Below are 27,488 nucleotides of genomic sequence, written 5' to 3'. Positions count from 1 at the left end.
AAACCACAGTGCTTTCACAACTACGTTGCTTCACCATTCATGATTCGTGGGTCAATTTCGACTTTTTAAAACATACTTCTACCAAAAAACTTTTCTGTTTTGAATGTCAAGCTGCTGGCAGTAGCCCAGTTATCTACTCTGTTTTCAGGGCCTGTCACACCACAAGACCACCTTACTTTGGAGAAGGGGATCGAGTCGATTATCACTTTATCTCTCAGGAAGTTTTTGATGAAATGCTAAACATGGTAAGAACGTTCTTTATTGGTATTGCACAAGAAATACGTGTCCTCCGGTAGCAATGTTAGCAGCTAGTGATAAAAAGAGAGAAATATTTCCGTTTGTTATGAGAGAAGTGTTCTTGGTTTTTTTCATAAACCATATATACATCCTTGTTGACAGGCTGCGGTATTTTACGATCTTGGAAAGAATATTGTAAATTTTCAATAAAGCTGAATGAGTAGACGCTTTAAAAAACTAGAAGTAAGAGCATTATGAAGAGTTCTCATGGTCTGTGTTTATCACCTGCTGCTGTTATTAATCAGACTTGATCTGATGTGTGAAGCTTGTGAATTGAGCATCCCTTAATGTTGGAGTTTTCTGTCCTGTTTGCTATTAATGATGCTTTCTTCTTCTTCTTCCTTCTTCCTTCTTCCTCCTTCCTTCTTCCTCCTTCCTTCTTCCTCCTTCCTCCTTCTTCCTCTTCCTTCTTCTTCTTTCTTCTTCTTCTTTCTTCTTCTTCTTTCTTCTTCTTCTTTCTTCTTCTTCTTCTTCTTCTTCTTCTTCTTCTTCTTCTTCTTCTTCTTCTTCTTCTTCTTCTTCTTTCTTCTTCTTCTTCTTTCTTCTTCTTCTTCTACCTCTTCCTCTTCTTTCTTCTTTCTTCTTCTTGTAGGATTTTATTTATTTATGAGAGAGAAGGAGCAGGGAGAGGAGCAGAGGGCAAGGGACAAGCAGACTGTATGCTGAGCGCAAGCCTGAAGCAGGGCTCGATCCCAGGACCCTGAGATCATGACCTGAGCTGAAACCAAGAGCTGGCTGCTTAACTGATGGAGCCACCCCGGTGCCTTATCACTGGTGCTTTCTAACTGTTGTGGCCCTAAGCACCCTTTTATCATGGTGTGTCCTAGTCACTTGGCCCGTCTTGGACACATAGACAGCCTTAACCTCTCACATTATACTTCAGTGCACAAAACTATGGTACAGTTAAGCATGGGATCTGCAGTTTCTAGGACTTTAATTTCAAATGGCCAACTTTACACATAGTGCATGCTTTCTCTTGAATTCACAGAAAAACTCAAGTGAGAAAGTCCTGTAACCCCTAGGCTGTTCCCCTCCAATCTTCTCAAAAGAACATCTCGGAGATTCTTTATAATCTTCTCTCCTAGGGCTGTATTTTGGTAGCTCACTATAGTGTGTCAAGAGTACTTTGGGATTTTATATTTTTAAAAGCCTTAATAGAGATAGAAAGCGTTATCTGGATATTAGTAAGAAGGATTCCTTCAGGACTCTTTGGTTTGAAAGACAGCTAGTTCCTGAAATTCATGTTAATTTCTCTTGTTAGAGCCTTAGACTTCTTTTTCTTGGTTCATTTCATCTGTTCTCAGTACCCCATATGCTCCCCTGACGTTCCATACCTTATCATACTGGTCGTAACAAAGTTGGTTCAATTCCTAGTCTACAAAATAGCTGTACTTATATACCATATTTGGTTTTACAGTTTGACTCTCTCTATTTCTACAAAATCCTTATGTGGTTGAGCAGTACTCGTTTTTTACTGCTTCTGTTAACATATATTACTTCAATATAATGTCATTTTCTTCAACTTGAATTTTGCTTCTGAGTTCCTTTTCTTTAGATTGAGCTTGTGACTGATTCATGAAGAGGCAAACCTAGAGGTTACAAACTCAGGACACCTTGTCAGCTTCACCAGTCACACCAGTGCACTCAGCCTGCTGTGCACACAGCCTCTCTCCCCAGAACACCCACCCAGATAGCCTGCCTCACCCCTTGACAGACAACCTTGGCGTGGCGCAGCCCCAGACATCTCTGGGGGACAGTCAGACCCAGGCACTCCTCCATCCCTTCATCACCAACACGTGGATTGTCACCTACCACATGCTTACTGATACGTGAACCTTTTTTCAGGGCATAAATGCAGTCATTTCTCTGCAGATATTCTTCCTCTCTTGTCAAAATAAGATCACAGATCTGGAGGCTTCAGAAATGTGATTATTGCTGTTTATTAAGAAATCTGCAAGCAGGAAGGTATGAGAGGAGAATCACCAGCCAGAAGATGGAGGAACACTTAATTTCAATTCTTTAAAAAAATTTAACAGGGCCTGTTTTATATATAAAAGTACACTGCCAGAGTCCTCCCAACTCTGCATTCTTCCAGAAAATATTTTTGGGATCCACAGAGGGAGGCCCTTGTACACACAAGAAACTCCTATGTCTGAAATGTGATTTAGGAGTGCACATGAGGGGCGCGAGGGTGGCTCAGTCAGTTAAGCATTGGACTCTTGATTTTGGCTCAAGTCATGATCTCAGGATTGATTGTGAGATCGAACCCTGTGTTGATTCTTAAGATTCTCTCCCTCTCCCTCTGCTCCTCCCTACCTTTTTAAAAAAAAAAAAACTTTCGAAAACAGGATGAATCACAGTAAACAAGATAAATACATACCTGATGGGAGATTCAGTATCTATCTAGATGCAATATATCTGTAAAAAGAAAAGATGTCCTAGTGTTTGCTCCAAAGAACAAAAAAGGTATGACATTGAGGGAATAAAACATTAAGGATATTTACTGTTGGGCTTTTAACTTTTAGAATACACAATATAAACTTCTTTGGATTATGAGGTGTGTGGATTTTCCTCCTCGTTCATAGCAGACACATTCACTAGAGACCCCCCTCCCCCAAGAGATGCTGTGTCTCGGGCTTGCAATACCACCTTGACAGATAGCCTGTCCCCCACCTGCAAGTGTCCAGGACATCTGAAGCCAGGAGCCGCATGTAGTATAAAGGGCTCCCAACTGCTACTATCCTTAGTGATGATGGCATCATTTGATGGGATTCAATCAGTGGGATTCAGCCTTGCAAGTGGTCATCATTTCTTTTAAAATCCCGTACATGAGGGGCCGCAGTCACCAAGATCTTCCATATTTTTTTATTCCTCCTTTTGTCATCAGCTTTCCAGTTTTTTTTAAAGATTTTATTTATGATAGACATAGAGAGAGGGAGGCAGAGACACAGGCAGAGGGAAGCGCAGGCTCCATGCCGGGAGCCCGACGTTGGACTCGATCCCGGGTCTCCAGGATCACGCCCTGGGCCAAAGGCAGGCGCTAAACCGCTGAGTCACCCAGGGATCCCCAGCTTTCCAATTTAGACTAGACCTAGTGGTTTAACAAATACCTCCAAAGAGAACACCTAGACAGTTTGAGAGGCACAATTTTACTTGGACTATTTGTTTTTTTTTTTTTTTTTTTTTTTTTGTTATTTTTTTTTTTTATTTTTTTTATTTTTTTTATTGGTGTTCAATTTACTAACATACAGAATAACACCCAGTGCCCGTCACCCATTCACTCCCACCCCCCGCCCTCCTCCCCTTCTACCACCCCTAGTTCGTTTCCCAGAGTTAGCAGTCTTTACGTTCTGTCTCCCTTTCTGATATTTCCCACACATTTCTTCTCCCTTCCCTTGTTTTCCCTTTCACTATTATTTATATTCCCCAAATGAATGAGAACATATAATGTTTGTACTTGGACTATTTTGAAAGGGAAAACAGCTTTGGGAGGAACTGGGCTTCCAGAATGTAGATTGAAGGCAGCATTTATACCTCTAATGACGACAGGGAACACACCAATTTTGTTGAGAAACATTTGGCACAGTTTCAATAAAAAGCTCTGTTTCATAAGGGGGAAAAAAACAGAATTGGGTCTGTTTTTCATGGCTTATCTCAGGATAGAAACGTTTTAGGATGTCCGTGTAATTCATGGCCTCCTGGCTTATCTGGGAATGCAGGGCTTTTGGGAATGGGAGCTTTTTCCTGGGGTACCTGCTATGCCAGCATAGCCCACGTGGCTGAGGTAAAGGGCGAGCTATCTGTTATGTTTCTCAGTGATGCAGTTTATGGTGTGGGGTTGGCAAGGAAGCAGGTGGGTAAGCAGAATGACCCATTCTACCGCGAGCTTCAGTACCTTCACTCTCCCCACGTGTTTTGTCAGCCAATTAGGGCATCTCTAAAAACTAATTTTTTTTTTTTTTTTTTTTTTTTTTTGCCACCTGAGAATTCTGAACAGATTTCTCTACTGTATTTTGATAGTAAGTCTCGTAACCCCACTGTCCACCCTATTATGCAATTGCTCACATATGTAAGTTTCATGGAGGCACGTACGTGAAAGTAAGACATCATATAACTTTATATTAAATTTCACTGTGGCAGCTGTGATATGAAAATCTGTACTTCTCAAATTACAGGGGAAGTTCATTCTAACATTCACTTATGGTCGTCACAACTACGGGTTAAATAGGGACACCATTGAAGGTATCGCAAGAGATGGTTTAGCAAGCTGTATTCACATGGAAATAGAAGTAAGTGTTTTTCCATTCCATTGGTTTATTTTTAATGTGTGTGAACATGAGTCTGTATATCTATATTTGGGGTGGAGGAGGGGGCTACGATGTGCAGGTACCACACTGCCAGGCACAGCGGGAGCTTATACTTCCTATGGGGGAGGCCAGACATGAACAATTAAATGACAAGACTCATGCATGACACAAGGCATGGCGTGTATCCTGTGAATAAAAATGCCACTCAGGACTTATTTTCTAAGTTAATTTCCTCACCAAATTATCCCTTTGCTTTTTGGGCCTGGTCTCTGTTTATTATAAAGTGACACGGGTAAAGATCCTTCTCTGCAGGGCTGGCCTGGTAGCTCTGTGCAGTCGGTGGTGTTCTCTGATTCTTCATGGGAGACAAGGGGGCTGTGCTGTCATTGACTCTGCTTGGCTCACCGGCTGCAGTCCTTTCCTGCTCTGAGCAGTGTAGACTTGCCGATTTCAGGAGATTTCCTCTCTGTCCCCATATCTTATCTTCCCCAGTGGTCTTCAGTAATCAGAATATATAGAAGTTACTCTCAAGTCCAGATCCAAAGTAAAACCATGACCATCCCACTTATTTATTTTAAAAATTCATAGCTTTACTAAGTACATGAAATCTCTAAAGACAACGGATTGTCTTTTTAAGGTAGTTTTGCTGCGCGGTCTAACAGTTTTGTAGTCAGAAGTTTGAAAAACGATTCCGTTGGATCAGACTTAGAGAAACCCAAATCTGGGGCTGGTCTGATATTCCTTTACTATCGACTCTGAAACTTCTTTAAAACCCGTTTCTTTTCTAACTGGGCAGAGCAGGAGACTGTGATTCCTTTTTGACCACATGGATTGGTGTGTTGCCTCCCTTCCATGAAACTGGTCATGTTTCTTCCAGTTCTTTAGTTTTTCTAACTTCAAAATCCTGCAGCTCTCATCTTTCCACAATTGATTGCTTTTACGTATTCAAAGAGATTGTCTGTGTTTCTATGCTAATAAGCAAAAAACAAACAAAAATAACCGAGGCCTTTTCCCAAAACTATCTTCCTCAGACAAGAAACTCTCCAGCTGCGTATGCTTACCTTTCTCCAGTCCACTGGTTCTCTGAGTGCTGGCTCCTGCTTCCTTTCTCCTCTCAGAGAACTTTCTTCTACTTGTTTCCAACCTATAAACCAGGTTTTATGTCCCTGATTCTCTCAAGCGAAAGCATTTTTCCAAATGGCTCTAGTCATTGGCACTTTTAGAAATTATTTTTTTTAAAAGAGCCTCTCCCCTCTGCACCCCAAATGTTTAAAACACAGATTTTAACCATTGAGTTAAACTCCTGATGATGGAATCAAGGTGGAAGGAACTTTAGAGTTCATTTGGAAGGGCTCTTGCATTTCACCCATGAGGAAACTGGTGATTGGGGAGCTCGCAGGCTTTGTTCTAGCCTACAGTAGCTGGAGAAACGAGGTCGGTCATGGCTCAGCCCTTCCGATCCACAGACCACCCACTCAACCCTGTGAGCTCCTGGCAGCAGGAGCTTGGGTGTCCCTTGTTCTGGGTAGAAGATGGGAGATATAGTAGGAACCAGCCCAACCAGGTTGCTGGTTTAGGAATAGGAAGGGTCCCGGGGAGATGACAAAGGGGCAACAGGGAGAACCTTTTATCTGTAGTAATATCTTTATCTCCTGGAGCTTCCAAGGGTGCTCTTTGAAATGCAGACTTGAAATTACTTTTCATCGGGGCACCTGGCTCTCTCAGTCTGTAAAGTGTAAGACTCCTGATCTTAGGAGTTGTGAATTCAAGCCCTACATTGGGTTTAGAGATTACTTAAAAATGAAATCTGGAAAAAAAAGATTACTTTGCAGTACTAAAGATGCAACACTACAATGAGTGTACCTGTTTGTATCTAGCAATTTTGTAAAATTTTATTTATTTACTTATTTTTATAGAGCATGAATTGGGGGAGGGGCAGAGGGAGATAAGAGAATCTCAAGCAGGCCCCCCAAGCCCAGCTTGAAGCTCAACACAGGGCTTAATCTCATGACCCTGAGATCATAACCTGAACCAAATCAAGAGTCAGACACCTAACTGATTGAGCTGCCCAGGCACCCTTAGCAATTTTCTTTTTTAACTGTCATGTTTATTAGAGTGATTAGTTAGATGACATCCAGGTAGTTCTTTTATTTCCAATAACAATATTTGACAAAGGGAAATGATCCAACCTTGAGATATTTAGAGGGAAATAATAGCTTATTATACAAATAAATCTTCTAATACAAGACTACTTATTATACCTGTGTTGTCAGGTGTCTGCAACATGATTTCTAAATTGTATCTGTTTCCAATCTATTATCTTTTCTTTAAACAAATAGGGTGTAAGAAGTTTGAAATGTTCCTATTTTGAACCTCGATATATCCTGGTGGTACCCACGGACAAGGAAAAATATGAGGGATATTTGCGGAGAAAAGGATTATTCAGTCGTGTAGAGATTGAATTTGCTGTCTCCAGAGTGGACCTTTATATTAAAATCAATCAGAAATTTCCAGGATATTTTGATGCAATCATCAATGCAGGTCAGTAACTTTCAGCAAAGTTTTATTTTTGAAATATAAGGTCACTAGGGGAAAAATCTAGTCTAACGTACATTCTTAACTGTTGGCTGACTGCAGTTTCTTATGGTTGTAGAACTGGGGTTCCTGCTTCTTTTGTTGGCTGTCTGCCAGGGGTTGCCCTCCATCCTTGAGACGGCTCCCAGGTCCTGTTCCTGGGGCCCCTCTGTCTTCAAGCCGCCGACAGCACATCAGATTCTCCTTGTGCTCCAAGTCTCTGCATTCCTCATCTGCTACCAGAAAACTCTCTCTTTATAGGGCTCATGTGGTTAAGTGTTGACCCACCTGGGTGGTCCTCCTTCTGACTGGCCCAAACTCAACTGATGAGTAACCTTCATTACATTTCAAAAATCCGTTTTGCCCTTTAACCTGACATAATCATAGGAGTAGTAGCCCCTCACATTCACAGGTTCTGCCAGCACTGAAGGGAGGCAGTGATATGAGGGTGAAGTGTCACTAGGGTCTTAGAATTCTGCCTACCTACCACAATAGTCACAAAATTAGATGTGGCTTAAAAACTCGTTACCACCAATAGTTGCAAATTGACTATATTTTAATGTGATTCTGTTGCCTTAAAGTACCTTCTCTCACCTACTGTAGATGATCTGGAAGTTGCCTACCAAAAGCTGAGTCAACTCATCAGAGAATACCTTGGATTATCTGAGGAAACATCGAAGAATTTGGCTCCAACTGCAGGTACTACCGCATTCCTTTCGTGTCAGGAAACCAAATCTGTGAATTGCTATCTGGGTTACTCATCCCCCAGCCTCACACTGGTTCTAACTCACTAACCCCTCTACTTCCTGGCGTGATTGTTCCCACAAAAGCTGTGCAAATCAGCCCTCTGGATCTGTCTCTCTCCTTGTCGTGGTGGCCATAGTGGAACTTAGAGGACTGTCCTTCAGGGACACATGGCCAGTACCTCCTTGAAGGTTTATGGTAAATAAGGGTCAGCCTTCCAGTTCAGAACTCAGCCTTCCAGAAGTCTGGCTCTGATGGGGAGCTGAGGTGGTGTTCTGCTGGGTGGTTGGTATTAGTGTTGTTTCAACCCAATAGGCTTTTTTTCTCCTTTGCGTTGCTACTGTCCTCAAAATGTTGTACTACTAGAGGTTATAGTAGAAGAGTGCAGTCAGAGGATGTGAGCCTGGCTGTGGCCCTCCTGCTCCCTTAGGCAAGCTGCTTCACTGTTCTGAGCTTCAAATGACTGTCTTGCTAGATGGAGTGGTGGCAATGCCCTCCAATAATGGAGAGTTAATGCCTCATGGAGCATGTGCAGCAAATAGCACAGGCCATAGAGCAGTGTCTATGCCATCTCCTTGGAACCTAGGAATTCTAAAACCCTAACTTAGAAATTTGGTACATGAATGTTTTGAGATGGATTGAAGTTTCTCTCTAATCCACTGCATGCCCATGGAGATGGCTGCTATGAAAAAAAAAAAAAAAAAACAAGAGAAAAGAAGCATTGGCAAGGATGTGGAGAAATTGGGAAGGCAAAATGGTATAGCTCTGGTGGAAAATAATCTAATGGTTCCCCCCAAAATTAAAAATAGAATTATTGTGTGATCTAGCAATTCCTCATCAGAGTATATACCTACAAGAACTGAAAGCAGGGACTTCCACAGAAACTTGCACACCAGTGAGTGCAGCATTGTTCACAGTAGCTGAGAGGCTACCAAATGTTCATTGACAGACAAATGAATAAACTAAATGTGCTTTATAAATACAATGGAATATTTTTCAGTCCTAAAAAGGAAAGGGATTCTGAACACAGGCTACAGTGTGGATGACCCTTGAGAACATTCTGCACAGTGAAATAAGCTGGTCACAAAAACACAAATATAGTCTGATGCCACTTTTAGGAGGTACCTCGAGTAGTCAAATCCATAAGGACAGAAAAATGGAATGGTTGCCAGGGGCTGGGGAAGCAGAGGGACAGAGTGCTGTTGCTTCACAACTATAGTTTCACAATTACAAGATGGAAAGAGTTCACGGGATTGGTTGCACAACTGTGTGAATATACGTAACACTACTGAACGGTACACTTTAAAGTGGTGAAGATGGGCAACTTTGTTACGTGCGTTTTTACCACCCTGATAAAGAGAGAGAAGGTCCTCCCCAGTGGGCTGAACTGCATTCACGAATCACACATTGTAAAATGTTAACGTGAGACCCTGGCTTGCTGTGTGCTCCTGTGCTTTAGCCTTTGTGACACTTGGCCGAATTGGAATTTGCTGGCCAGGTTGTATCTCCACCAGGTGGAAGCAGGCCAGGCCATGATTTTGCTAGAGTCCAATCTTTTGCAATTTTACACATTTTTTTTTTTTCAGGTCAGGTACCCTTGGAATTCTGGAAGGAGGTCAGTGTGAACCTGTAACAACAGATAACAGAGCGAGGCTGTCCTCTGTATGTTGTCTAGGAGATAGGGGGCCAGGGTGTGACTTGCTGGCTGGAGAGTCCCTGGAGGAAAGTGTGCCCTGTGTACAAAATAGGCATTCGTAGAGGAGTGGAGGACCGTGCCTGGTCTACCGAAGGAGGGCATTCAGTTAGGAGCGTGCCCACGTGTTTCTCCAGCACTGCTCCAATCCTCCGCATCAGGCATCAGCTCTTTAGAAAGCCGTGCCCGGCAGGGTGCACCATGTATCTACAAGGCTTTGGTAGCTAGATGGAAGTTTCTCTTGAGGAAATCTGACTCACTTTGCTCTCCAACTTCGCTAACCCAGCAACTTCTGATCTTTAATTTGGTCCCCAGGGTGGACCTGTCCCGTTGGGGGCAGTCTCCTACGTGAGAGCACCCTGCCTTGCTCCCTGAGCCAGGCCCATCTCCCGTTGTAAATTAATAAGTTGATGTTCTGGCTTTTAAATCAGCCCCTTGTGGATTTCGATGAGCACAGCCAGTCCCCTGAGCCTGAGCAGTTCTGAGTCTTGGGGAGAAGCATGTTTGTCAGTCCATAGCACCGAGGGCACCTCTGAGCTGCAGCACTTGAGCAGGACTCAGCCTGTACAGCCAGCAGGGCTCCAGCCTTCTGTATCCTGAAACCACCAGGATGCTGACTATTGGGTGTAGTTGCCATTTAGCGGGTTAATAGACCAGATAATGTGTGCATAGGAAAAGAGACTCCTGTTTTAAAGGGTGTAATAAAACTTCATTTATTTGGACCAATTAGGTTAGGCCTGTCTGATTTCGTGGAAAGTATGAATTATAGAATTTGTTAAAATGTTATCCCTCTCAGATATGTTTAATAACTGAAATGGGGCCATCTGGTTATTGATTAATATGAGCCTCAGCTTTAAGAAGTAGATGGGAGGGTTTATAATTAATACATCAATTCACTGGCCTCAGTAGACCCCCATTTTCCTGGCAGGTTTAGTGTTTTGGAAGATAATGTGTTTTCTTAAGAAGCCAAATACCTCATTTTATTTAAATAGTGTTAATCCATGAAGGACGTTACTGTTTTTGGTTGATCGTTTAAGGATAAACTTGCACCTAAAGTGGCTTTGTGGAGGCCAGACATTATTCAAGTGAGTATTTAAAAATTCTAATGACCATAGTCCTTACTAATAAAGCTTTTAAAGGATCTCTGGTGGCTTAAGAGTAGAGCCAGTGGCCTCTTGGAGTTTCAGGGCTGTAAAGTATACGCCAAGGAGGGCAGGTCAGATGTTCACAGGAGAGCAGGGCCCAACCATAGTCACCTCAAAATGAGCATCATGATTCCCCCAGAAGGGACCAGAGCCCCAGTGGGGTCACCGCACCAGGCCTGGCTGGCTCTTATATTTTTGCTTCCACTCTGATTTTAAGTATTGATCTGTTTACGTGAAGACTTCCATTACTTACATAAATATAAATGGGACCCCTAGATTAATAATTTTAGCATAGTGGAATATTTTTAATATATAACTGAACTATCAAAGGTAAGAAATTAAAAATTTATAAGATTCTATGAAAGGCAGTGTAAGCAATTAGAAAATTGGACCGGAATTAGGAAGCCTTAGTCTTGTATCCTAAATTTTACCAATAATCATTGATTTGATTAGAGAAACCACTTTGAACTTCCATTTCTAAAAAGCAAAGCCAACTACATATAATATTATGGACCATTCTGGAATTAGAATTTGCTGAGGTTTTTTCCCCCCAGTTAATTAGACTGCCTATAAGGTAGGCTCCAGTACAAACAGAAATCTGGTGGCCAGTGGCATTGTTTTAATGCAAGCAGGAATCCTGTATCAATGCCAACTGAAAAGTATTCCTAGATATTTGAAGTGATAATACATAGCTTTATCTTTAGTAATTTTATGTTGCCAATTTGTAACTAAGAATGCAATTTTAATTTCTACTCTTAATGATGAAAGTAGAACAAAGTAACCTTGAAATCTATAGGTTATAAGTGTAGCAACCCCATCAGCCTAGACCCAGAAATGGGAACCTTTACCAGAGAAGAGACTAAGTGACTTTACGTTAAATGCACATACAAAATAGTAACTTGAATTACAGAGTGATTATAAAACCTTGAGGTACTAAGATGTACCATTAATTAAAAATGTTTATCAACCATGGTACAGATGATCTTATTTTTTCCCTATAGCAATGCAGATAATATTCATTTCTAAAGCCTGAAAACTAAAAAAACAAAACAAAACAAAAAAACCCTGAGTAAACAATACAGCTTTTGTAAAATAAGAAAAAACTCACTCTATTCACAACTCCGTGTAAGGGATGGTTTTTATCCTCCATGTGTCTGTGTACAACCTATTTCCGGAATACTTATTTGGTGCTCCCAATAAGTTTTTAAAAAGCTGATCCAACTACCACCCTGAGTCCCTGCTATAGAGATCATAGAACAAAATTATATTTGTGAATCATTATTTAGAATTCTGACTGATGGGAAAGGAAAATGATGATGGTGATGAGTCAAATGGTGGCGGGGGGGGTGGAGGGGAGGGAAACTGAGCAATTTATTGGTCCCCAAACGGTGCCTTTATCTCTAATAAAGGGCAGTATATCATTTGCCAAATGATGTGAATTGTTGAATTGTAAAAGTGGGGAAAACATCCTTGTATGTCTGATCCTAGGAAACCAGGGGGTTCAACAACTAGGAAGAGCCTTCAGGATTGGGTCTCACTGTTCTTATGCCCTTCTGTTTTTTAAATTCCCTTTTTTGTGATTAAAAAAAACCACACACAGAATTAGCCATCTTAGCTATTTTAAGTGTACAATGTAATGGCATTCGCTACATTCACAATGTTGTGTAACCATCACTACTACCTGTTTCCAAAAGTTATCAGCCCTGCCTCACTGAAACTCGATTCCCATTAGGCAGTAACTCCTCTTCAGTCCCCAGTAACTACTCATCCACTTTCTGTCTCTATGAATTGGCCTATTCTAGACATTTTTACTGTTCTTTTTTTTTTAATTTTAATTTTAATTTTTCATTTTTACTGTTCTTATATTTTAATTTAAACTTGTTGCTTGACTAAATTCGTATTTAATCTATAGCGGTCAAGAACTAGGGCTATAGGAATGATAAGCAGAGCCATCCCCTCAGAAACCTCACCAAGAGGCCAGCTTTTCCTTGTCTCTGCTTTTCCCCAACACCATCCCCAGAGACATCTGGTTCAACTGGAGGCCCAGACCAGGAGGTTCAGTGAAGACGCAGAATAGTCCGTGCTCATCCTGCTTTGTGAGGGAGAAGGGACAGTAGTCAGGAGCCTGGTTTGCTTCTGGGGTTGGACTACCCTGGGGTCATCTGAGAGGTCTGACTCAGCTTACAGTCTCTGAGCATCAGGTCACCTCAAAGTGAGCTGAGACTATTTTCTTCGAGGCTGTTCCACACTGCTATGCCCTCTCTGACCACAGCATTTCAGAGCCATGTCCTGAAGACTGGGTTAAGATGTTATATGGGCCACCAGAATATATATATGGGCTTCTGTCATAAACAAGTGCCTGCTGAGCTGATTGTGTCCATGGTTGGTCCATGAGACCAGAATCACACTGAGAACTTGCTCCCATGGTGATCGAAGGAAACGTCCCCTTCCCCGCCCCACGACATTAATGTGCTAGTGGCCTCTGAGAGCCATTGCTGAAACCCAGTTAGACTTGGAGGGAAAAGACTGGCCCTGGGGGTGGGTAGGGCAGCAGCTGGGAGGGCAGATCCTCAGGAGCGGCTCCTCTAAGCCATGGCACTGCATGCTTCTGTGGGATCCATTCTTTGCCTCCTTCCATTCAGTACTGACTTACTGCCTGTTGAGTTTCCTGTACCTTCCTGGTTCCAGTTTCTTGAAGGGGACTGCTATTAAACAAGGAAATAAATGGGACTTGCCCTAGCTTAGATGTATACCCTCTAGTTTCTACCATCAAAAGCAGCACTGACTTCTAAGCTGTGGAAATCTTAAATCTCATTTGCTTAAAAATTCTTGCCACTCGCAGACCTGGACATAAAATTTTGGTTCTGTGAATAAGCCTATCTATTTTTATTTACCAAAGCTCATGATTTCAGTTGGCTAAAATTGTTCTAAGTTCTATGAAATAAGAGAATTCTAGACACCTAGGATCCCCAAGGGGAAGAGATGGTTATAGTTCTTCTCTCTGTGTAATTTTATTCTTTTCAAGGGCCTATGTGCATCAGAAAAGGAAAAGGTATTTTTTTTTGTCATTTCTACAGTTCCTTAGTTACATAGTGTGTGTTAAGATGTTTTTAGCTAACTTCTTTCTATATTAAAGCAGGAGCTCCTTCTAGCAAGAAGACCACCTCCGGGGTGCCAGCACACCTGGTCCCATCCCCAAGGCGCTTGGCAAAACTGCAAGCAGATGGCCAGATAACAGAACGTCTCTCTGGAATGCAGATTCAAGCACAGGTCCCTGAAAACCAGAACCTAGCCCCCTTCCAGAACCAAGAGCTGACTCAGGGAGCAACCCATCAAGAAGAATGTTCTCCCAGTAGCCATGTCAGTGCTGAGCCTCCTCCACAGCCCAGCTCATCAGCACTTGGTGTTTCCCAGCAGGCTCAGGACTTATCCCCAAACCAGAAGGAAGAGGATGTTCAACAATCAGATCTTTCTTCAGAAATACTAACGACAAATGTCCCTGAAAATGAGTCCATGACATCTGAGGCGAAAGCAGGTAAGATAGGGCAGCCTTCCATCACTCCTTCCCAAGAGCCTTCTCAGCACCCTGACCCACCTCCAGCTCACAGCCCTCAGCCGGACCAAGATGAGGAATCAGGGGAAGCCAAGGTAACCTCCACTGACCCTCTGCCATCTGAAGCCCTACAGGGGTCTGGCCCAACCTCCCCCAGCCTCCGGAGAACCCAGGATAAGGAAACTGAATCAGTAGCTCTGCCACCCAACAGTACCCGTTATGAGCCTCCAAGAGACCCTTCCTACCCGAATGGGGCCAAAACAGCAGGAACATCTCCAGAAGATTCTCAACAGCCTCTAGCGGAGGGAACCCCAAAAGCAGAATATGTCCGGGTTAGCACTCCTTACCCAGAATTGCCACATCCTCAGGATTCAGCAGACCTCAAACAGACCCAGCACAGGGACAACCCAATGACCTTGCTTCCCAGAAGCTGGCTGGCTCCCACCAGGTTGCCTCAGCCGCAGGTCCTTGCTCCACTCCAGAGTCGGAGGCCCACACCCAAACTCCTCTCACCCAGCAGGGAGGAAGCTTTAGGAACAGCCTCAGATCAAACCATGATTCCCTCCCCCAGGCCTCCACCAGCTCAGGAAGGAGACTCCAGTAAATTTCCTCCCATCAGCCCTCCCCAGTCCAAACCACCACAAAATCAGAGCCCCCATCTGGACCACAGCACTCAACAAGTCCAGGAAGGAAAGGTCAGGGAGGTGAAACTCCCTCTTATCAGCACCCCTGTCCAGGAGCACACACCACAGGCTGCCCCTGATCTGCCCTGGGAAGAGGAGGCTCAGGTGGTTAGGCTTCCACAGATTCCCACCCCCTTCTCAGAACAGCAGCTGCCCCAGAACCCCAGGGCTCACCATTATTCGAGGCCCGCAAAGGAAAGGCAAGCGCCCAAAGCAGGCCACTCCTCCAGCAAGAAGATTTCAGATGTGCAGGCTTTACCCCAAAACTGGGAGCCAGCGCAGCAGACAGGAGCTAGGGAAAAAAAACTCCCTATTCAAAGAGAGACCACTGAAAGGCCAGGGCATCTGAAAAAGGCACTGCCTAGAGGCCGTCAGACAGCCTCGCAGCCAGAATCCCAGAGGAAGCTGACTTCCCCAAAGGTACCCGACCACCCTCACCCCAGCCTGCCTCGGAGCCCTCAGGGGAGCCAGAGAAGAAAAGTCCAAATGCCAGAAATCTTTGAACTCCCCCAGGCCGAACCATTGCCTGAGGATCCCCTATTACAAGTAGAGAAACGGGAGAAGGTACCTTATTCCAGAAAAGAGGCCCGTGCCAACCTCCCCCCAGATGACCTGGTTCAGAAGGTAGCCGTGACCCGAACAGGACCACCCTTGAAGAGAGAGACTTCTGGAGGAGTGCCTCAGGAAGATAAAGCTACCCTCAGTGGTGACCAACCAACTCAGGAGGGTCAGCGCCTGCCCAGGAGACCTCTCCAGAGTGAGGTGTCCTCTGCAGAGTCAAAACCAGACGATTCTGCTCCCAGGGAGCATCCGAGTAGGAAAGAAGAGGCTCATAGAAGGGGAAGGTTTCAGAAGGGGCAGACTGCTTCGGATTCCCCAGAGCAGGCCTCCACCCAGCCGCCTGTCAGACAGACACCAGCCCACAGAGGGACCCGCCAGACCACAGAGAGCTCTGTCCGAAGGGACAGTGCTTCCAGGCAGCCTGCCAAAGACAAACACGACTGGAAACATGGGGGAACAGCAAAGGACAAGAGCTCTGTCACCACGCCCCACACTCAGGTGTCTGCTGAGGAGCAGGCCGACTGGAAAGGAAGACGGCGAGCTCGGGGCAGTCAGAGCACCAAGGTTTAAGCCATCCTGGAGCCCCTGGGTCTTTAACGGCTGTGCCCCATTGGAGGCAGTGCTGTCACGGCAAGGAAAGCTATGGCCAGGGCACCAGGAGTCTATATATATATAGCAGCTCCCTTCTGCCCCCCAGAAAACCTAGGCAGGTGGACAACAGCCCTGTCCAGCCATTGGATCCTTAGAAGGCAGCCAGCCTGTGCACCTCAGTGCCTCTGTCGTGGCTTGGCGCTGTGGCCTAGAGGAGCAGCCCCTAGAGTGGGCTACACCACACGCAGTGCCCCTGCGGCCAGCTCCAGAGACGGCCTTAAAGACTGGTGTCAGCAGGGAGCCTGTGTGTCTAGACTTGTATGCATTCGAACTCTGGCTGAAGCTATGTCATGTTGCCATCGTTTTTGCTTAACTCATTAGGAAGGTTCACTTCTAAATGAGAAAATTCTCGCATGCCACTGGCATTGAGGGAGCCAGAAGGAGAACCCTGAGAAAAGGAAGCCTTAGCGGTTTCTGGGCCTTGGTCACCCCCATAAAGATTCCCGCCCCACGGTTCATTTGTGGGCAGAGGACCCAGTTGTTTGCACACAGGACACGGTGACTGAAGCATGCTTCCAATTTGTAGATTTGCGTCGGCACATGTTACCTGCAACTTTTGCTTGAAATGTATTTCAAAATGAATACCTTCCTTCCGTCCCTGAATAGGAACCTCATGCCCATGCCTTTGTTATGCCAAACCACCTGGTTGAATCAGTTGAAAGAGTTGTTGGGGAAAGGGTCCAGGGGAGTCAGTTTTCCTTTATAGATCCATACCATCAGGATTCTCTTGCTGGCAAGTGACAGATGTCTAACCTGGGCCAGCTTACGGGAATCTACAAGAAAGGAGTGGAATATCTCACACCACCAAACTCTGGGGAGGGCACAGTTGCAGCACAGCCTCAGATTGGAGACCAGTTACTGAACATAATGCAGACACTCATCATCTCCAGTATTTTCTGTCATCAACTGGACTCTCATTGTTTTTCTTTCTCCATGATGGCTCTTTCTCTTTGATTTAGGTGGATTATATACAAGTTTCTACCCATGGCAGCAAATGTGGCTACTAATATCTCTCAAGTTTTATATCTGGTTTTACATCTGGCAGCTCCCACCACCAGAAAGGGATTAATTTACATGTTCCTTAATCCTAAAATTTAAAAAAAAAAATTTTCAGGGAAAGGTATTGATTAGGTCAGGTGCTCACTCTTAAACTAATCTACTCAGGCCAGAGATGGGGTCACATACACATTAACCATTGGGCCGCCGCCTCAAGTATATGGAGGCTACATTCCCAGAAGGCAGCTAATTGTGAGCAAAGCAGCCAACCCAAGATTTGACTCTTAAAAAGTTACCAGGTATTTGTTGAGTGCTTGCTGTGTAAAAAGCAGCATCTGAAGCTGTGTTTGGCATCCTGTATTTAAAAAAATACCAAAAATTTGAGGACTCAGTGCCTATATAAATGGATCTTACCATATACAAAAGGTACGTGTTGACAAAATTTATGGCAAATATTATTTCAAGGTCAGGAAATTGACATTTTATAAATCCAAGATGCAATCCTTTTGTAAAATGAAGAGCCTGTGTTATACTAATAATTACCCTTTGAATTATCTGGTTTGTCAAAGATCATAGTGATAAGGTGATTTTTTTTTTAAACATATAACTTCTGTTGAGTTCAGTCATCCAACCAGCATTGATCGAGCATCTCCTATATGCCAGACACTGTGCTAGTCGTTAGATGTACATAGCAAGATGACGAGTACACTTCAAGGAGCTCTTTTACTGAGAGAGATAGACAAGAGAGTTTATTACACCACCATGTGATTGGGGCAGCTGGAAGCCCCATAGCACACAGGGTAAGGTTCAATGTCAAATAGGCAAACCCACTTAGTAACTTTTCTGGAATATCATCAGGATACCAAGGAAGGACACCAAATCCAGCCTGGGATGGCAGAATTGGATCAGCCAATGCTTCCAAGAGGAGGTCCTCTTTCAGCCGAGTTCTCAGGGTCCCAAAATTAGAATGATGGGAGAGAGTGAAGGTTTCGCAGAAGAGGGAACAGTGTAGGCCTAAGCATGGCAGTAAGAGCAGGCACAGGATTTTTTCCCTAAGGATCCAAATGTTAGGAGAGCTGTAGGTATCTCTAGATCCAAAGGGCAGGTTGTGCTATGCTAATAATGAATTTCGAAACTTGATTTTCTAACAATGGAAAGCCGTTGAAGAGTTAAATTTTTATCTTAGAGGTACATGTCTAGAGTTGGTATGGAGGAAAAATTTAAGGTAGTCCATATAGGGGGTCAGAAGGATGGCTGGGAAGCTGTTGCAATAGTCCTAAAAAGATGGTAAGGGCCTGAAATGAGACACTGTGGCAGGAATGGACAGATTCAGGAGGTATCTGGATTGGATGTGGGGGGGGGGCGGGGGGAAGGACAGATGGGAAAGGGAGAAAATAAGGATAACTGCCCCTCATTTTATGAGCTGTGAATGGAGCATTTCAGAGGCACAATGACCGCAGGTGAGAACTTTCAAAAAAAAAAAAAAATACTTGGGTTTCCTCCTTGAGCAATGGGTCCTGAGGCTCCTTAAGCCATTGCTGTTGCTTTTTTTATTAGGGTTCTAAACGGACGTGAAAAGCCAAATTTCCCTTTGTCTTACTTAGCTGAAGCTCTGGCTCCCTTCCCAGGGGTTCATGATGGCATAAGGTTTGTGTTTTGATAGGACATAAAATGTCCTGGGTTCAGTGCAGCTGGGCAGCATTTTGTTTGTAGTCCAAAGAAGGGAGTAGTGACAATCATTGACCATTCTGTGGTGGGAGGATTTTACTGCTATTATGATGTTCTCATATAATGGAAACTTGTGCTTTTTAGTTGTATGAGAATTATCATTTTCCATCTATGTTGACAGAGTTCATATGACTTCCATTTGCTGTATTCCTCAGCAAAGTGATCTTATGGGAAAGCAAAAAACATTTCAGACTTTAGTCCATTAGCTAATATGATCCTTTAGTTTTTTAAAGGAATCTGGCACCTAGTCTTGAAGTAAACAGAAATAAGAACCTTCTTCAGATATTTAAGGAGCAACATCAGTTATTTTCAAGCCTCAAAAGAGAATTGGACAAAGGACATGGTCAGGTTATTCACAAATGAGGAGAGAAAAATGGCCAAAATAGATGTTAAAAAACCTTTCACTACCTCTGTAAATTAAAATAGGTTAGATTTAGGGGGTACCAAACTGGCAAAGATGGAAAGTAGATTAATGTCTATTTTTGGTGAGGTTAAGGGTAAGCACACTTTCTGTGTCACCATTGAGAAAGTAAGTTGGCACAAGTTTTGAGGGGACAGTTTGACAGTATCTGTCAGAGCCTTTAAATTTTGCCCATCTTTAATTTAGTAACTCTAAGGCTTATCACAAGGAAGTGATCAATTTAGAAGGATGTTCCTATTAATGTCTTTATAATAAAATCTGGAAATAATACAGCCACCCAATGGGATTATAATAATAAGTTATGGAAAAAAAGTTATGGTATAGCTATATGTAGGATGTGATGTTGCCATTATAATCATTTTGTAGAAGAATATAGAGAAGAGGAAAATATTTGTTACAATTAGGGAGAAAGTAGTTTTAGGAGGTGTATATAGCCCATTATTTCAGTTGTTAGTTCTGGGTGGTTGGATTATGGATCATTTTTATTTTCTCATTTATGCTTTTTAGTATTTTCCAAATTTTCTACAGCGAACCTGTGTTTATTCAGAAAAGGTTACGTGGAACCACATTCACACATATGAAAATCTGTGTTGTGAAAGAGCAACCTTATGTTCTATTTCAATTTGGCATAATGAGGAACTTTCTAAAAGTTAGAAGTCCTGTACAGAGGAACAAACAGGCTTTCTTGAGAACTTAGAGGCTCTGTGTAGGGAATCTTACAGGAAGCCTCCATATGGTGGGTGATTAGTTGGACTGGATAAAACTTAAGGTTCCTTTTATGCTCCATTTGTGACAACTGACTCTCCTGGCTGGGTATGAAGAATCCAGAACTGTAGTTTATTGAAAATAGAGCTTAGTACTAGAAAATCACACCCAGTTAGGACTCAGAACAATAGCTTCCAAGCTTTCAGACCCCAAACCTGTAACTAGAAATATATTTTACAAAATCATGACCTACACACAGACACCCACAGGAGACACAAGTATGAAACAAACTCACTGCAGTGATGATACAGCCTGATGTTTTCTGTTCTGCTTAATCCTTATTTTAAAAAATGCTGGTCATAACCTACTAAATGGATTCCACAATTTAGTTTGCAACCCGCAGTTTGAAAAACCCTGCCTGAGGGGATCCCTGGGTGGCTCAGCAGTTTAGCGCCTGCCTTTGGCCCCGGGCGTGATCCTGGAGTCCCAGGATCGAGTTCCGCGTGGTGCTCCCTGCATGGAGCCTGCTTCTGTCTCTGCCTGTGTCTGTCTGTCTCTCTCCACCCCCCCCCCCCAATGTCTATCATAAATAAATAAATAAATCTTTAAGAAAAACCCTGCCTGAGCTCTCTGGAGCTTTGGTATGGTGCTGTTCCTAGAGGCCTATTGACAAGATGCTTCCCTGCTCTAGTTGCTTCACGTGAGACGGGATGGGTTGATATGACTTATGCTGAATTCTTTTCTGGGACAATAGCAAGGATGCAATGTATTGGCAGTTACGCTCACTGTCAATTCAAGGGCTCCAGAGAAGATATGTCCAAATCATATGCATACAAATAAGTTCTCATGTAAAGCTAAAAAAAAAAAAAAAACTTCGAAAAATATCTTGATCAGTCGTGTTTTCAGCACTAAGTACTTAGCTGACTGCCTTTCCTTTTGCTCCATGACAACCCTGAAATCATCTTGTTGACGTAAAAGATCCTCCAAATTCTACTTTAGATAATTGCACTATTTATATAGTATCTAGGACAATATGTTCATAAATGAATTTAATTAATTACTTAGTTCAGTTTGAAAGACCTACTTCTAGAAATCACTTTCTTGACCAGGCATTCAGAGAAGAGGATAAGAAGAGCCGAGCTGTTTCTTTGTATTGATGATCAATAAATAATGTTAGACCACCAAATCTTTCATCTTCAAGTTGCAGGCAAGAGTGAGGGCAAGATTAGCAAAAGCTGGGGGCCTTTTTTTTTTTTTTTTTAAGTTTGTAACCTTAGAAATTATTTAAAATAACACCAATGGTCAAAATAACCATTGGGAATTCCAGCACTAGTACAGTCTAGCTGTGTGACCTTGGACAAGTTACAGGGTTCTCATGTAGAAACAATAACAGTTCCTACCTCAAGATTATTGTGAGAAGTAAATGAGTTAATAAATTGAAGGGCAGTGTCTAGCACTGTGTTAGTCTGAACATGGAAGCAAAAAAATCTTAAAAATATCATTTTATCATTAATGGGATTTAACACTTCAAATTAGAAATATTTGGCAAACAGGATGGTCTTCTCTGACAATCCTTTTAAAAACTTCAACAACCTTGGTCAAATTAAGGAGCTTAGGCAGAATTAGAATAATATTGGAAAGAAATTGAAGTTGAGCAAAATGTTGCTGAGATCAAGAGATTGTTTTGCAGGCATTCACGTGCAGCATCGCAGCTTGGAGAAGTGAGTTGGGGAAACATCAGCTCTAGGGTCATAATGAATTCTACTTGCAGATCCACACACAAAAGGCTTGTCATGGCACCTGGCACATAGTACATGCTCAATAAATGCTATCTAGTATTCTTAGTTCCTTGTTGATAAAACCATTTCTATCCTATGTTTCAGATTGGTTAGATAGTAAATACTATCAAGTGATTTAACTGGGAACTCAATTACCAGATAGTGGGCATTCTGTTTTCCTTTTGTGGTGAGATAAGACCAAGACTGACATTACAAGCTTACCTAATCTAAAGACCCTCGGTTTTCACAAAGGAAAGTAAAGTGAAGAAAGACACCCCCCCCCCCCAAAAAAAAAAGTCTTTCCTAGAGGAATTGACCAATGAAATAACATCTTTGAAAAGGCTGTTCTTGAAGGACAAGTGTTTAGGGAGCACCTCACGCTTGCCAGAGGTGAGAGTTTAGGGTTGGGTGGAAGTCTCATCACCAGCCTCATTATAAAACATATTTAAAGAAGAAGGTTTTCCTGTCTATGCAGGCTTCCCGAAGGTTTCTTTGCGATTTCCTCCTCCTCCTCCTTCCTCTTGCCCAAATGCTATATGTATGCAGATCCTATGTGTCAAGGTTCCAGTTTTGAAATTTGCCTGTCCTATGTCTTAACTCCTTCAAAGCATCAATTAACTACTTCGTCATAAATTCATCCACTTAAAAAAAACCCCAGAGATTCAGGGTTCTAGTGGTATATGTTTTATTTGATTTTATTTTTAAGTTTATGTTTTTATTTGTAAGTAAGCTCTATACCCAGCATTGGGCTGGAACTCACAACCCTGAGATCTAGAGTCGCCTCCTCCACTGGCTGAGCCAGCCAGGCACCCCTCTTATATATGTTCTAATTAGGACATTCTAAATACAGGGCCCAAGTATTGAGCCCGTTTGTTCAGCTGTACCAAGCAGATTTCAGTGTGAAGTTCAATGGAAAGAAATATTTCTCTTTTGTACCTCATTCTGTGTGAGAATACACATTCACATTCTTTGTCCTCATAATAGAATCTGTTCTCTAAGTAGCTGATTATTTCTTTGACTGGAAACTCAAGAATAGAGCACTTTACTGCTTGAACAGTTTAATCAATGTATTCATCATATATATATATATATATGAACATTATTACTCTATTTCCTTGGACTTGATAGCTTTCCACATATAAAAGCTTATTTTACTATGGAAAATTATGGATACTATGCGATTGTGTGTTTTTTGCTTTTATTCCTTCCTTGGAAGCACAGATAAGACTTTTGAGATTTAATTCTGCCCTAGAAAAATATAGCTTTTTTCAGAACCTTTAGTTTTGTGATAATACTTCCAAATTAACTGAGTTTTCCTTTAATTTTCCATTAAAATTATGTAAATCTCATTAAAAATAAACAGTGTATCACAGATTGTTGTGCATTAATTTGGTTTGGGCCTTTTTTATAGTTACAATTTCAGTATTGAGACTCCTTTATAGTGATTTTACAAGTACCTATATGTTACGTATGTATTTAATCATTGAGGGATAACTTATTCTTGCCAGTTAAAAAACAAAAACAGTTACCTGAATAAACATGTGTTGGTTTTTAAACCCCATTTGAGTGGGGGTGGGGGAAATGAATGATTCTGAAACCATCGGTTATCTGAGAACTTCTGTTGAAAATTAAAACCTGTTTCCAAGTCATACATTTTTGATTGTCTTGAAAAAGAGACAAATTCTAGTTTTTTTTCAAAGAGCGACAAATTCTTCATTTTCCCCCAGGGCTTTAAATGTCAAAAACTGTATATATTTACAAGTGTTCAGTCTCATTTTTTTTTAGTCTCATATTTTTGAACAGGAAAATGACTTAGTTGCTTTGCTATATAAATAGGCTTATTAATGTAGAAAAATTGGTTATTAAAGTAGGGGTTTTGTTTCTCAAAATATTCAGTCTGATTCCCAAATTCTAATTTTATTACAAGTTATTGACATGGCCATGTGGCTGTGTGCCAGTAATGTCAGATCAACATTTTGTGTTTCCTCTCTTTATGTAGGAAAAGGCCTCGTTTAGTCTGTGTGATGGTATGATATTAAATATATACTCAAAATGTTTTATTCTTGGGTACCTGGCTCCTACTGCATTTGTTATTTAGGTTGGATTCTCTGCTGCTGCTTTTAAAATGTTTTATGTGAATTATTTTAACTCTCTTGACTGCAAAGGGATAGGAGTCTAAATAAAAAAAGGTCTAAGCTACTTAGAATTAATTTGAGATGTACTTCCACTTGATCCAGGTAATTCATTTATATTTTCTGGCATTTAATAATGATACTAATCTATAAAATAATTTTAAAATCTGTCATGCATAATTAAATTCATTTGTGCTTCATGGTAGGTGTTTAAATAAATCTAACCAGCCCTTTATACTGAAGAACTTTGTTGTTTTTGTGGACTGTGATTTATACATATATTTTAATGTCGCCTTAAGGTTGACTTTAATTTAGATACTTTGAATAAGATTATATTAAGAAACTTTTGTTGCAGGGTATTATAACGATGATAATTATATATTTTTAATTGAGAAGCAAAATACTTTGTCTATTGATATATTAAGACATTAGAAACTGTCTTAAGAACTGTATGAAATCCTCATTATAGGAGTCCAAGTCATTGAAGTAGTGGCATTGCAAGGTAATTTAATAGTAATGGAAACACATTATCTTTACCCAAAATATCATATTTTTGAGAAATCATAAAGACATTAAATTGTTCGAATTATAGTCCCCTTGTATCATCAGATTGAACTGGAATTGTTCACACCATGACATAAGACCTAAGATTGCTTATATCTCAGAAAGGTAGAAGAAGGAACCCCGACACATATACTGTACTTTGAGTATGCTTTTGTATTTATATATAATATTGGAAATTTTGTGGAAATTCTCTCAATAAATATAGCTTCTATTTCTTTACTGTTTTATCTTAACTTTTCTCATCTGGTCTTTTTCCCAATGCTCTTGGTTCTTAGAGTCCCATCAAGAGGACAGGTGTTCTGTTTCTCTCTCTCTTTTAAATGAGCACAGGATCTATCCTCTCCATCTCATTCCACCCCTTGCATCAGCCATGTCAATTCTTTAGGTAATTCAGTTATGTTAGGTATGTTCCTGGGTCCTTATATGAAGCCCCTCTTTCTGCACAATAATGCCTTTGTCCCAGATATTTAAATGCTTCTCTTGTGGTTTTAGATGTCTGTCCAGATGTCACCCCCTTAGAGAGGACTTCTCTGACCATCACACCCTCTCTCACTCTGTCCTCTTATCTGGCTTCCCGTTGCTTCGTTGTACTTACTGCCACTTGCCATCATCTGAGTGTTGTCTCTCCCCAACATTAGAATGTAATTCCCACAGCTCAGGACTTTTTAATCTGCTGCTGTGTCCCCAACGTCCAGCTCACTGGCTGACTCACAGGAGGTACTCAACAAATATGGATCGAATGGCTTTTCCATCAGGAAGATTTAACAGAGAAGGTCTCCACACAAGATCATCCCTTGTTATCACTAGGACTGTTGTTATAACCGTAGCTACTTCAGTGTTCCTTAGTTTGGACTATTGCCTGGAATTCCTTGGATATGGATTCCCTCATTTGCTGCATCTTCTGATTCTCTTTCTTTCTCTCAAGGCAGGTGCTGGGTTGTGGAGCTTTAGACTTCCCAACATGATTAAATACTTTGAGTTGTCTACAACAGCACTTTCCTTACCTTACTGGCCTAGGATTGCCATGCAGTGGGGTGTTGCAGGCAGGCGGGGTTGGAGTTGAGGTTCCATACCAACACACAACACAGCATCTGAGGCCTGACTTCCCACAAGTGTCTCTGCCCTCGTCCTGTCTCTGTGGTCCAGGCACAGTCCTGGGTCTGAGTGCTGAGATTTCCAGACCCCCCACCCCCACCCCCGCAGCTCCTCACCTCATCAAGGAGCCCAGGTCTTCTGCATCAAGAACCCAGGCGCTGCCCTCTCTCCGTACGGAAGCCTCAGCCCCAGAAGCGCTCTGACTTCTTGGTATCAGTTCCCACTCTTCCGACTTGGAACCTTCACTTCCAGCACCTGGAAATTTTTCTTTTCTTAGTTTCTCAGCTTTGCTACGTATGATGCAAAATAAATTTCTGTCCTATATTACCAAGTGTTTTCTTGTCTTTGGGTGGAGGGAACTTACCATGTCTGCTCAGTCAGCCATATTGATTGGTGGGACATGTGGAAATAATTTATTTTAGCATTTAAAAAATTTTGAAATTTAGCATCTTTAAAACAATATTCCTAAAAATGTTGACACTCCTATATATCCAAAAGCACTTACACCAGGGCTCCCTATGGGTGAGCAGTAATAGAAACTTTTATTCTTTATATTCCAGGTCTCTGGACAGTCTAATGTTTTAAAGGAAACTTTCAGCATTATTTATGAATAAATTCTGTTAAACAGTGACCTCATCATCCTTTCCATTATTTTTTTAAGTTTCTTCTCTGCGTTGCATATTTTATTTTCTTTCTAGCCTTTTAGGGGAGTTTTATCAAATGGAATTTGATTATCAGTGTGGCTTTTCAGTTATGTACTGTGTGTGCCAAGGTTTACTTCGGTTCCCTTTCTAAGGCTATACTGATGAGCACCAAGTGTACTCCCAGAACATTTCTACTAGGTGCTATGGCCTGACTTTCCTATAATCAATAATAATTATTATTGTTTCCTAAGACATATTTTAATTATCTTACTCTCAAGTTGAAATGCACACACTTTATTCATTTTGCTGTGTTTGGGACAGTCCAGATACAAAGCATTTCCCTCACTTCACAAAGTTTTCCTTACCCCTTTTCATGCCTTTTACCTGTAAACTTTGGTTTCTCCCCTACCAGATATTAAGATACCTCAGCTGAAATCTGAAGAGCCTTCTAGGAAGCTCACCACTTGGACTTTGTGTGATTTGCTGGAGTCTACAGACAGAAACTACTTTGTGAAATTATGGGCCAAACTTGCAGCCAAAAAAACCCCAGTGGTAAGGAGGAGTGGGAGGGGTAGGTCAGCCCAAAAGGGGATTTGGTATTTTCAGACTAACTTTCGCCAAAACTCAACTCTGGTATCAGCTGAAGACAAATTTTTTGCCTCTTTCTATACCTGTAGGGATAGACATGGGTTCTACAAAGAGTATTCAGTGTAGCTTTTGTGGGTCCCTTTCCCTACCCTTTGTCAAAACTCTGACAGCCCTTTTATTTAGCAAGAATAGAAAAGCACTTCTTTGATAGAATTAATGTGATAAAATATGTATTCCAACAGAAAACTTGTTTTCTTGTTGGGGTAAAATTTTGAGTGTTCTTGTGCTGAGCCTTCAAAGCAAGTTCACTCAGAGGCCCCTTTTTAATGATTTTGCAGCATTTAAGCCAATCATACAATTTTGTCCCAATTCAGTTCTTGGGCCGCTCAGAAAAATCAGAAAAACCGTATGTGCATGAGTGCTGACTACAGTGCTGACTGCATGCATCACTGCATGCAGATTAGGGCGTGTTCATTTTCCCTTTGTGATGGTTTCATAGGATGATCTGGGAATGTGAAAAGGCCTAACTCACGGCAACTGCAGTTGCTCCAGATTCGATGGGACTTGCCTTTCAGTGATCAGCTCGTAGTTTGTGTTTCCTTATGGCTAGGCTGTTGTGGGCCATTAGT

General features: G+C 41.9%; 1 protein-coding gene across 8 annotated transcripts in view; it reads left to right on the top strand.

Moving 5' to 3' along the window:
* The window catches only part of LRGUK (leucine rich repeats and guanylate kinase domain containing), a 113,641-nt gene that overhangs the window by 51,043 nt on the left and 35,110 nt on the right, over positions 1–27,488 (top strand). For 5 of the 8 annotated variants that reach the window (XM_025471704.3, XM_049093457.1, XM_025471702.3 and 2 more), the window contains 6 exons: positions 149–245; positions 4,473–4,586; positions 6,944–7,145; positions 7,782–7,877; positions 13,897–14,295; positions 26,684–26,823. In XM_025471704.3, coding sequence (XP_025327489.1) covers positions 149–245; positions 4,473–4,586; positions 6,944–7,145; positions 7,782–7,877; positions 13,897–14,295; positions 26,684–26,823 — 1,048 coding nt within the window. Of the gene's footprint in view, positions 1–148; positions 246–4,472; positions 4,587–6,943; positions 7,146–7,781; positions 7,878–9,508; positions 10,345–13,896; positions 14,296–26,683; positions 26,824–27,488 lie in introns of those variants that run through there. The other 3 variants (XM_025471703.3, XM_025471706.3, XM_049093458.1) reach the window with 3 other exon arrangements.

This window comes from Canis lupus, chromosome 14, assembly GCF_003254725.2.
Source record: "Canis lupus dingo isolate Sandy chromosome 14, ASM325472v2, whole genome shotgun sequence".
NCBI classification, from domain to species: Eukaryota; Metazoa; Chordata; class Mammalia; order Carnivora; family Canidae; genus Canis; species Canis lupus.
Note: the sequence above shows the minus strand (reverse complement) of the source record. Positions and strands in the feature narration are given on the sequence as shown.